The 12,128-nt window shown below is 47.9% G+C and overlaps 1 protein-coding gene across 4 annotated transcripts in view; it reads left to right on the top strand.

The window, feature by feature from the left end:
- The window catches only part of CLSTN1 (calsyntenin 1), a 136,175-nt gene that overhangs the window by 13,838 nt on the left and 110,209 nt on the right, over positions 1–12,128 (top strand). For 2 of the 4 annotated variants that reach the window (XM_030222495.1, XM_030222497.1), the window contains exons 3-4: positions 9,081–9,110; positions 10,729–10,924. In XM_030222495.1, the coding sequence (XP_030078355.1) occupies positions 9,081–9,110; positions 10,729–10,924 (226 nt within the window). The remainder of the gene's footprint in view (positions 1–9,080; positions 9,111–10,728; positions 10,925–12,128) is intronic. The other 2 variants (XM_030222496.1, XM_030222498.1) reach the window with 1 other exon arrangement.

Raw genomic sequence — 12,128 nt, forward strand, 5'->3', positions numbered from 1 at the left:
GCAAGCGCAAATCAGCAGCGGGGCTCTGTAATTCGTGCTCTACAGACGGTAGAGCTGGCCCGAGCATGGCGAGCGGCGATCTGTTGCTCTCTGAGCTGGCAGCGGACGCCATTTTGGATTTTCCACATGGCGCGGCCACCGTTGCGACGGAGAGCCCTGATTCCGGGGGGGGGGGGGGGGGGGGTTCCTCTGAGTGAGGCTAATAATAGAACTGATAGCCCTGGGCAGGATCCGGGCGGTCAGGGAACGGTTTTCTCCCCTGATTTTGTTTTAATGCTGCATAGGGCGTACATGCTTAAAAAAGAGCTCTTCCACAGGGATCTTCGGAATCTGTGCCTGCCCCCCCGGTGGATCCTGGCCTTTTGGAGTTGGCTTTGCCTGTTTCTTATCCTCCTGATAAACGCAGAAGGGCTAATTCCCCTTCTGATTGTGGGCCCCCCCCCCCCCCCTCCCGTGGTCGGGCTATGAGGATTCTGAGTTCTGAGGGGTCTGGCAGAACGTTTCGGGGCTGAGGAGCCAGAGTCGGGTGCAGAATTGCCACAGAAGCTTGATGATCTGTCTGCGGTGAGGATTTTCCACCGCGAGGAGCTGCCAGCGCTTATTTCAGATGCCTTACAAGCCCTCTTGATTGAAGATTCTGGGAGTGGCACAGCCTCCTCTGTTAATCCAAGGATGGCTAGTAACAGAAAGCCTGCTCGAGCCTTTCCTTTGCATGACTCCATCCAAGAGCTTATTTCGGCTCAATGGGCTGACCCTGAGGGACCTTTGAAGGTTGCCAGGGCTATGGGGCAAATATACCCTCTGAGTGAGGAACATTTGGCTCGCTTTGCAATGCCTAAAGTGGATGCCCTGGTCACAGCTGTGGCAAAGAGAACTACTCTCCCTGTTGAAGGAGGTGTTGCCCTGAAGGATATTCAAGACCGCAGGCTTGATTCAGCTCTGAAGCGGTCCTTTGATTTGGCAGGTCTCACTGTTCGGGCGTCTGCATGCAGTTGTTATGCTGCTAGAGCCTGCCTGGCTTGGTTACAGCAGGCAGTGGAACAGCCCGGTGATGGAGCGGAGACCTTATCTGAAGTGGCTCCGCGGACGGAGTCGGCCTTGTCCTTTTTGGCTGACGCCCTTTATGATATGGTCAGAGCTTCGGCTAAACAAATGGCTGTAGCAGTGGTGGCTCGCCGCACTCTTTGGCTACGACATTGGGCGGTGGACATGGCCTCTAAGCACAAAGATTGTTGAAGTTGCCCTTTCAAGGCCTTCTCCTGTTTGGTGAGGAGCTGGAAAACATTGTTAAAGGCCTGGGGGATTCCAAACCTCAGCACTTGCCTGAAGATAGGCCGAAGCCTTCCTCTAAGGGTCAGGCGGTCCGCTCCTCTTACAGACCTCACTTCCGTGAAGCTAGAAGGTACCGCCCGGGGCATGCTGCTGGGTTCACTTCGCGTGTCCGTTTTCAGCAGAGAAACTCCTTTCGCTCGGACAAACGTTCCGCAGCTGCCAGTTCAAGGCCTGGAGTTCAGGGGCGACCATCTCAACGATGGTGCGCTGCCCCCCCCCCCTCGTTTCCTGTCATCGGAGGAAGACTTCCCTCTTTTTCGAAGAGTGGGCCAAAATCTCCACAGATCAGTGGGTCTTGGACCTGATCAGACACGGATACCGAATAGAATTCGATGCCCCGGTGAGAGACGTGTTTGTGGAGTCCCGATGCGGTTCTGCCGCCAAACGGGCAGCGGTAGAGGAGACTTTGCACTGTCTGTGCCAGATAGGGGCTGTGACCCCAGTGCCTCCCGCCGAACAAGATCTAGGCCGCTGCTCCATTTACTTTGTGGTGCCACGAAGAGGCGGGTCTTGTCGCCCGATCCTGGACTTAAAAGAGCTAAACAAGTCCTTAGGAGTGCGGCATTTTCACATGGAAACCCTGCGCTCCGTCATTGCGGCGGTACAGCCAGGAGAGTTTCTCACGTCTCTGGACCTGAAAGAAGCTTACTTGCCCATACCAATTTGGCCCCCGCACCAGAAGTTTCTGCGGTTTGCGGTGTTGGGAAAAAATTTCCAGTTTCGGGCCTTGCCTTTTTGGCCTCGCCACAGCTCCCCGAACCTTCTCCAAGGTAATGGTGGTAGTAGCTGCCTTTCTCAGGTGAGAAGGTATCTGGGTTCACCCGTACCTAGACGACTGGCTCATCAGAGCAGACTCAGGAAAAGAGAGTCATCTAGCTACAGCCAGAATGGTTTCAGTCCTTCATTCTATGGGCTGGGTCGTCAATATGGCCAAAAGCTTCCTGACCCCCTCGCAATCTCTAGAATATTTGGGGGCCAGGTTCGACACAGCCTCGGGCTATGTGTTTCTTCCCGAGCAAAGGCGGTGCAAGCTTCAGAATCAGGTCCGTCTGCTCCTGAGGATGCCCCGCCCACGAGCTTGGGACATTGTCCAGCTGTTGGGATCGATGAAGGCCACCTTGGAAGTGATGCCATGGGCGAGAGCGCACCTGAGAGCTCTACAGTATTCTCTACTTCAACGATGGTCTCCAGTATCTCAGGATTATCAGTGCAGACTTTCTTGGCTCCCTGCGGCCCGCCTCAGTATGGAGTGGTGGCTCTCGGACAGCATGTTGCAGCGGGGAATGCCGCTGGCGCTCCTCGATTGGTGCCTAGTGGTGACAGATGCCAGCCTGAAGGGCTGGGGCGCACATTGCCAGGGGAAGCATGCCCAGGGTCTGTGGACGCCCGACGAGTCGGAGTGGTGTATCAACCGCCTGGAGTTGAAAGCGGTGTTTCTGGCTCTTCTGGCCTTTCAAGTGACCCTGGAAGGATTGGCTGTCCGAGTGGTCGGACAACACGACTGCAGTGGCCTACATAAATCGACAAGGCGGCACTCAGTGCAAAGCTCTAACCGCGCCGCGCAGGACGAACAAATTTGCCACTGGGCCGAGCTGCATCTACAGTCCCTGTCAGCAGCTCACATTGCAGGTCAGAGCAACGTGCAAGCCGACTATCTAAGCAGGCATCAGATCTATCCAGCGGAGTGGGAACTAGCAGACGATGTATTCCTGCAGATATGTGCCAAATGGGGCAAGCCAGTGATGGATCTTATGGCGACCAGTTCCAATGCCAAAGTCCCGTGTTTCTTCAGCAGACGGAGGGATCCTCGCTCTGCCGGGTTGGATGCCTTGGCTCAACCCTGGCCCCTGGGCTTGCTGTATGTCTTCCCTCCGTGGCCCTTGATAGGGCGAGTGCTCCTGCGGATTTGGCTGCATCCAGGAGAAGTGGTGCTCATCGCCCCCGGATTGGCCCAGGAGGCCTTGGTATGTGGACCTCCGACAGATGCTGTTGGAGGCTCCCTTTCCGTTACCTCTGGTTCCGCACCTGTTGTCACAGGGTCCGGTGGCAATGGAGGACACCTGCTGCTTTGGTCTTATGGCATGGCGATTGAGAGGGCGCAATTGAGAGAGAAAGGCTACTCAAGGTAATTTCCACTCTCCTGCAGGCTCGTAAGCGCTCCACTTTCGTGGCTTATGCCAGGATTTGGTGCCAGTTTGAAGTCTGGTGTGTTTCAAGAGCGCTTTCTCCGTTGCGGGCTCCTGTCTCGCCGATTCTTGACTTTTTGCAGGACGGTGTACACAAAGGCTTGGCCTATAATTCCCTGCGGGTGCAAGTGGCAGCATTGGCCTCCCTGCGTGGCAAGGTTGAAGGCGTGTCCTTAGCTGCTCATCCAGATGTGGCACGGTTTCTTAGAGGGGTGCTTCGGCTCCGTCCTCCCGTGCGGGCACCTTGTCCAGTTTGGAACCTGGGGTTAGTATTGAAGGTCCTTCAGGGGGCCCCCTTGGAACCGCTTCGGCGTGCTTCAGAGAAAGATTTGACACTGAAGGCTGTCTTTTTAGTGGCCATTACCTCGGCGAGACGGGTGTCAGCTCCAGGCGCTGTCCTGTAGAGACCCTTTTCTGCAATTCTCAGAGTCAGGGGTCACGGTTCGGACCATGCCTTCCTTCATGCCTAAGGTGGTTTCAGCGTTTCACCTAAACCAGCCTGTTTTTCTTCCCTCGTTTGTTGAGGAAGAGTTTCCAGATTCATTTGGGCAGTTGCATCTTTTGGATGTGCGCAGGACTCTTGCAGTATCTGCGAATTACAAATTCTTTCAGGACCTCTGATCATCTTTTTGTGCTGTTTGCAGGTCCTCGCAGAGGGTCTTCAGCATCTAAAGCCACTATTGCCCTTTGGCTCAAAGAAGCTATCTTTTCAGCATATCTGCTGTCTGGCCGGGCTCCGCCTGAAGCCTTTAAGGCACATTCCACAAGAGCGATTTCCTCTTCCTGGGCGGAAACTGGAGCACTATCTCTCCATGAGATTTGCAGTGCTGCAACATGGGCTTCTAAGCTCTCTTTCGCCCGACATTACAGGCTGGATGTGGCTGCCAGGAGGGATGCGCGTTTTGGAGCACAGGTGCTAGCGCGTGGTGTGGCTTGTTCCCACCCTATTTAGGGATTGCTTTGTTACATCCCATACGTAATGGCTTCATCTGCTTGATGACAAGGAAGGGAAAATTAGGTTCTTACCATGATAATTTTCTTTCCTTTAGTCATAGCAGATGAAGCCATGAGCCCTCCCTGTATGATTGTCTGTATTGCAGTGATTCTGATTTTAGGTGCTGTTCTTGTTTCCTGAAGTTATATTCCTTCCTTGGGGAGTCGGAAAACAGTCTTCAGGATTCTTGTTACAGTTATAGGAGGATGAGTTCATTCCCTCCAGTTCATGTTTTGGGAGGATGAGTTTATTCCCTCTGGGAGGATGCAAGTATTCCCTCCGTTTATACAAAGTGGAGGACGAGTTCATTCCCTCCTTGTTTGAGTTTATGCCCTTGTTAAGGGGCCATCATTCGCTGTGAGGAAAGTTCATGTTATTCCCATTGCGGTTTGCCATATTGCTTTGGAAGCTTCAAATACTGAAGAGGCAGTGGAGCTAGCTGGCCATGAGGCACTGTGAAAAGTTGAGTGCTCTGTATCTCCCCCTGCTGGTTGATGGACACAACCCATACGTAATGGCTTCATCTGCTATGACTAAAGGAAAGAAAATTACCAAGGTAAGAACCTAATTTTCCCATTTTCTCTACCTCTAGTAGATGGTAGGTTGTTCTGACTGGTGCTCCTGGTCCCCAGCCTAGTTCCCCACTCTGCTGGCTGTGGCCACACAATGAGGTTGAGTCTAATAGCTGCTCTCGGGGGACCTGGTCCCTGGACCGGACCAGAAAAGGTTGAGCACAGAGTGGAAAAAAATGTTTTGGCCTACCTGGTTTAGCATTATTCTCTCTCTTTTTTTTTTTTTTTTTTTTTAAAGAATAAATCTAAGTGAGAAAAAAAATAAGGGAACTAATTCAAAGAAAGTTACAAATGAGTTCAGAAAAGTGCTTGAGCGTTATCTAGGAGTGGGTAAATATGTCCTGCTATAGTATGTGCAACCTGTGTCGTTTACTTCTTCCATTAAAGACCTTGTTGAGGAGCCAAGCTTTCACCTGCTTCCTGAGATATAGATAGTCTTCTGTTAAGTGAAGCTTTTCAGGGAGTGCATTCTAGAGTGGGGGCTACTCTGGAGAAGGCTCACTTGCGGGTATTGCATTGTGTGATGTCCTTCTGTAGAGGATGTGGTTAGAGATACACTTTGGGTGGACCTTAGTGACCTTGGAGGTGTGTAGAGGGAGATCCTGTTCAAGTACTCTGGGCCATTTCCTTGAAGGGCCTTGAAGGTCAAACATAGAGTTTTAAAATTTGGCTCTCCATTGTACTGGTAGCCAGTGAAGTTTTTGCAAAAACGGTGTGATGATATGTCGCTTACAGCCTTCTACTAGTCTAGCTGCAACATTCTGAATCAGTTGGAGCTTGTTCAGACCCTTTGTAGTCAGACCAGTGTAGAATGCATTACATAACCCAGTCTTGATGTTATAATGGAATGCACAACTGAGATAAGGCTTGCCTTCTCAATGTAAGGAGACAGGCAGCATAGTTGTCGCAAGTGATAGAAGCTGATTTTGAAGGTTGCTTAGATTTGGGGGATCAGAGTAAATGTTGAATTGAGCTGTATTCCAAGATTCCTGACTTGCGATATGAGGGAAAGTTTATATTTCCCAAAAGAGATTTTGATGTCAGGTATGTGCCCATCTGTTTTAGGGACCCATAGAAGCTCAGTTTACTTGTGTTCAGGCAAAGTTTGCTGTTTTTAGCCCATTCTTGAATTGATGTTAGAGGTTATTAGGCCTGTGGGTAAGTCAGTTTCAGTGGGTATGATCATCCACATAGATGAACTGAGTGTCCATTGACCGAATCAGTTTGGCTAGTGGCTTGAGGTAGATATTAAACAGAATAGGTGACAGTATCGATCCTTATGGTACCCCACAGGTCAGTGCCCATGGTGGTGATGAGGTGCTGCCGAACACTATGGACTGTTGCCTATCTGATAGAATCTGAACCAGGCAATTACTGTTTCACTGATTCCTATATCTTTTTTTGGCTTGCGGTTTGGCCCTTGGAAGGAGATGCTTAGCGATATGAGTTTTTGTCCATGGTCAGGGGCGGACTGTCAGGGATCTGGGCCCATAGGCAATAAGTCATGAGCCCCCCATAACCAAGTTCCACATCTGTCCCTTCATCCCCCAGATCCAACATCTCTCCCTTCCCCCCTCCAAATGCAACATATCTCCCTCTCATTCTTTCTCCCAGGTGCACCATCTCTGCTCCCTCCCCACAACCGGGTCCAATATCTGTGCCTCTCTCCCTCCCAAGGCCAACATCTCCCCCTTTCTCCTCTCTCTTCTCCGTTCCCAGGTTCAACACTCCCCCTGCTTCTCCACTCCCCACCCCGCATTCAAAAGTTTTTCTTAGTACAGGGTCCCAGCATAGGTTGTCTGCTGCTGACCGGAACCTTCTCTGTACTGCTGCCCACCCTTGTAGAAGCAGGAAGTTACATCAGAAAGGGCTGTACTGCGGCATAGAGAAAGTTCCCGTTGGTGGCAGACGGCCTGTGCCAGGACCCTGTACAGAGAAAGGAACTTTTGTGGTAAACGTGGGGTGGGGGGTTCAGAGACAGGGGAGATGCCGGAGCTGCTTTCTCTCAACAGGAGGGAGTGAAGAGAGGAGGCATGCCAGACCTGGGCACAGAGGGGGGAGAGATGTTGGTCATGTGGGGAGGAGGTACTGGACCCCCAAGTGCTCTACTACTACTATTACTACTACTATTTAGCATTTCTATAGCGCTACAAGGCATATGCAGCGCTGCACAAACATAGAAAAAAGACAGTCCCTGGGCTCTTGGGCACTCCCCGGTTGCCCAAATGATCAGTCTGTGCCTGCCCATGATTGTCTCTACCTTGCTTAAATCCCAGATATCTTCCGTGTCACTGGCTTGTATGCAGGTTTGGGAGATTTTTTGAGAATTAGTGTGCCAAGCAGGAGCTGTCTCCCTGGAAGGCTCAGATTCCAGATGGTAAGGTCTGGATCAGGGCCTGGCACTGAGTTCCTTAAAGAACCATGTGGCTGCCCTTTCCAGTTTTCAAGGCAGAGTTTAGGGCCTTTCCCTAGCAGCTCATGGGTAGGTGGCCCGGATTCTGAAGGGGGGGGGGGGGTTGCTCATTTGTGATCTCTGGTGCACCTGTCCTTTCCATCCTGGGACCTAAATTTGGTGGTCTGTGTGTTCTCTGGGGTTCCTGTTTGAGTGCCTCAGTCAAGGACATTACAGTTTTCCTTTGGCTTGGAGAGTCTTGGTGTTGTCTTGTCAGGTCCTATACCTCATCTTTTCGGAGGATTCTGTGTTGATCCACATAATTCCCTTCTTTCTACCAAGGTGATTTCTCTGTTCCACTTGAACCGGTAGGTCTGTTTGCCCTCCTTTCCAGAGGAGGATTCCGATCCTTTGGCTCTGAGACTATACAAATTAGATGTCTGGAAGACATTGATGCCCTACTTGGAGCAGACAAATGAATTTCGCCTCTCTGATTATCTTTTCATCCTGTCCCATGGCCCTCAAGTGGGCTAGTCCGCCTCCAAGGCCACTATTGTGTGGTAGATCAAGGTGGCTACAGAGTCAGCCTATATTTGTAGGAATCATCTGGTGTCTTTGGGTTTGAGAGCCCACTTGACGAGGGCTCAGGTGATCTGGGCAGAGGCCTGGAATGTCGCTCTGGAGGAGATTTGTAGGGTGGTGCTGTGACACGATTGGATGTGTGCTCACCAGGGCCCACCCAGACTTTGGCAGAGCTGTCCTTAGGGGGGCTTTATCTTTCCCCACCCAGTAGTTCTGCTTGGGTGCATCCCACTTGTTCAGAACGGTGCAGCCGACAACAAGGAAGGTGAAATTATGTCTTGCCCGATAATTTTCTTTCCTTTAATCGACTGCACTGTTCTGAAGCCTGTTCGCGGAAGGCTAAGGCCCAGGGCTTATGGAGTGCTCTGTTCTTTTCTTACAGGTAATATGACCAAAAAAAGAAAACCCAACCACAGGAACAGTTCTTGCATATGCAAGGTAACGAATGACACTCTGTGTTATGCTCACTTGATGACCCTTGCAGCTGCAGGGGTTGATGGGGCCATGGGTGTGTGCTATAGCTTTGGTGGATGCATGCTGGAGTTTTCCACTGAGCACCAGAAGGTTCTACTGGTCAATTCATTGGAAAGGATTAGTTTTTTTTTTTTCTCTACCTCCATCTGCTTGTAGGAGAAGTTAACACCCACTTGTTCAGAACGGTGCAGCTGACTAAGGGAAAAATATTATCAGGTAAGACATCATTTCATTATGTTCCTATGTTTCTAAATTGTGAAGGGAAGCACGATGGGTCTTGCAGAGCAGCAGAAGTTATGGACGTGATCAAATCTCAGAAATCTGTTTCTATCAAGTTAGGCTATGTTTCAACTTGCAAATATGTTCAAGAAACAGAATTTCTTGGTAATAGAATTATCTTAAAGCTGCTTGACAGGGGTCTTGTGGTATTTGGCAAGAAATTGTCCAGCGCTGTTCCGTGTAATCTGATTTTCTGCCTTCCTTCCTTATTTACTTCATCTTCAGTCTTTTCTGTATAACTGACTTGGGTTTATCTTTTCTCCCTTCAGAGAGTTTTGAGGTGACAGTCACCAAAGAAGGTGATAAAGGGTTCTTTCTATCCCTTTTTTGACTATTAACCCACTAACTTTGGTTATGAAATGGGGAATTGGCACTTAAGCAGAAGATCCTTTCATGCTCTATTTATCCCATTTTATTCTCCCAGTTTATTTACATTTTCAAGTAAATATTGATGAAATTTGTTATGTGACCAAAACCCTTGGTTAGAAATATCTGTGGATCAGGCATCCATTTGAACTGGGTGTTTTGGGGGTTTGTTTGTTTGTTTTTATTTTTTGCATATACCACATGTTAAGAGTCTGAGAACATTTGGACCTTTGAGAACTTGATGTTTGTGGCAGTGATGGCTTTTATGAGCCATCTTATAGACTTGGTTTTTACACCTTGTTCTCTCAGTATGCTTTTACAGATAAGTTGGCATTCGATTTAGAATTGTTTGTAATTTGCATTTGATTTCTTTGGACAATTTCTGTTGCATCAAAACCCCTCATCCAACCCATTTTCCAGTAAGTGAGCTGCAAACCTGTATTTGTTAAACTTTGCCATCGGTGAAAGCAGAAATTTGTAAAGCTGAAGTATATTATGAGGCTCATTTTCGAAGCACATACACTTACAAAGTTCCATAGGTTACTATGGAACCTTATAAATCTAAGTGCTTTGAAAATACACCTTTATGTAACTTTGTTAATTAATCTGTATGCTTTGAAAATCAGCTGCTCTGTCTCTTAGGTTCCCTTTTATCAAGCCGCACTAGCAGCTGTCGCATGGCAATTCCAACTTATCCCTTTCAAAGTGAATGAGATGTGTTGGCATTACCGCACCGGCAGCAGCTAGCATGGCTTTGTAAAAGTGGGCCTTAGTTAATGGGGTACATTCAGAACTGAATTATAGTGTCACGTTTACTTCCCATAGACATAGAATTGGAGGGAAGCCTTGGTAAATTAAAGTCCTATGTATGTTTAGATTATTTAGGAACAGAAGTTGAATAGTATAGAGAGGCTCCATAGGACCTGTTAGACATTGGGAAGCTGTATATTGCCAACTGTTGAAATGGATGCCTGAAAAGTTGATATTTCTACCTTTTCTCATTTAGTAATTTGTTTTTGGTTCCTTAATTCTAGCCAGATACATTACACAGGAAGACTCTGCTTTTCTTGTTTTGTTTTTGCTTTGTTTTCTTCAGTAAATCTTTGACAGAATGTGTTTAATAATGGTGCTGAACCTTATACCTGAAGTTTTATCACCTTTCATATGGTAACACTGCATTTTAACCTTTTCACTCTGGTCAAACTAAAATAAGCCACCCAGCTCTTTCTGGTAGCTTGGTGTATATATAGTGGTGGTCATAGCTTTCTGTTCAGATCTTCCTTTTTTACCCTAGAACTATAAGAAGTACTCCTGTGAAATGCCTGGCTACATTTCTATTTGTATTCCTGCATGACTGGATGCAAAAGGCAGATGTGTGCTTTGTTTTACTAAAGCTCCCAGACCTCACCCATCTATTAAAGCATAATGCTATTGCTTTGCCCACAGACCCTCACAAGCCCTGGCTGCCAAAATTAATAACATACTTATTAAGGACATAAAAATGTGTCTCTTTGTTTCAGCTTCCAACCTGTTTCTTTTGGATTTCTTTAGGTGAGATTTGTGAATTTAAAATTCATGGGCAGAATGTCCCGTTTGAAGCCATGGTAGTAGATAAGTCCACTGGGGAGGGATTGGTCCGCTCTAAAGAGAAACTTGACTGTGAGCTCCAGAAGGATTATACGTTCACCATCCAGGCTTTTGACTGTGGCAAAGGGCCAGATGGAGCTAATATGAAGAAATCCCACAAGTAAGTATTTCATAGGAGGGCCAAGGAAATATTTCTTGAAATGGGTGAAGAAATACTTATTTTGAATGATAGTTTTCCTGTTTTGTATGGTACTGTCTTCTGAGTTTCAAATGGTCTTATACAAGACAATTCAATGCAGGCCAAATCACATTAAGGTGCTCATTTTCAAAGCACATAGACTTACAAAGATACTTGAAAAATAAGCGTCCCTCTGGACCGGACCAGGATTGGACTGATGGGTTGTGCTCGCCTACCAGCAGGTGGAGATTGAGAAAAAACTCTAGAGAGCCAATAGGAGCCCTGGTCATGCTCGCCTGTTCAGTTTGCCTATTTGCTTGTGTGTGTGTGTTTTTTCTAGTATGAATGTTCTGTCCTATGGATTACGGAGTTCTTTTCTGTTTCTATTTTATTTTATTGTGAACTGCTGCGATCTTTTTGTAGAAGTGGCGATATATAAAAAAATTGAATCAACATAAATGTAGGTATTGAATTTTAGTAAATCAAAGCTCAATTTTGCCTTTGCAATTTTACTTATTGTTGAAAATAATTATTGAACAATTGAATAAGCTGTCTTTCCTTGTCATCAAGCAGATGAAGCCATTACGTATGGGTTGTGTCCATCAACCAGCAGGGGCAGATAGAGAGCACTCAACTTTTCACAGTACCTCATTGCCAGCTAGCTCCACTGCCTCTTCAGTATTCTCTATCTCCCCAAGCAGGGTGGCTGCAGCTTCTTCGAGCTCCATCAAAATCTGCCTGGGGGTGGCTCCTGGCTAGCCAGTTGTTAGCCGGGGTGTTAGAGGCTATAGCAGCTTCACTTTGAAGGCACATAGGTCAGCCCTTTCCCTGCCTTACCCATGCCCCCGTGGATGTGGACATATTAGCTTGCTTTTCCCTGTCCTTTCCCACTCAGTGGATGCAGGCACATTGGTTCGCCTTTCCCACTTATCTGAGCCTCCGGAGTATTTTTATTTACCTCTTTTGCCTCTGCTTTCCTCACAGCGTTAAAAAAAATAATAATAATAATTAAAGTCGCGCTTTAGCGCAGCGATCTTGGAAAAGAGGTTTTTTTTTTCCTTGAGATTCTTCTGCAGGACCGGAGCTGTGATACTCGGTCTAGTGAGGTAAGAGTGTTTTCAGACTCCTCGGGGGTGGGCCCGCGATCGGGACGTTTTTGGGGCGAACCGCCATTTGTTAATTTTAC

The sequence above is a fragment of the Microcaecilia unicolor genome, chromosome 13, assembly GCF_901765095.1.
Source record: "Microcaecilia unicolor chromosome 13, aMicUni1.1, whole genome shotgun sequence".
In the NCBI taxonomy this organism is placed as follows: domain Eukaryota; kingdom Metazoa; phylum Chordata; class Amphibia; order Gymnophiona; family Siphonopidae; genus Microcaecilia; species Microcaecilia unicolor.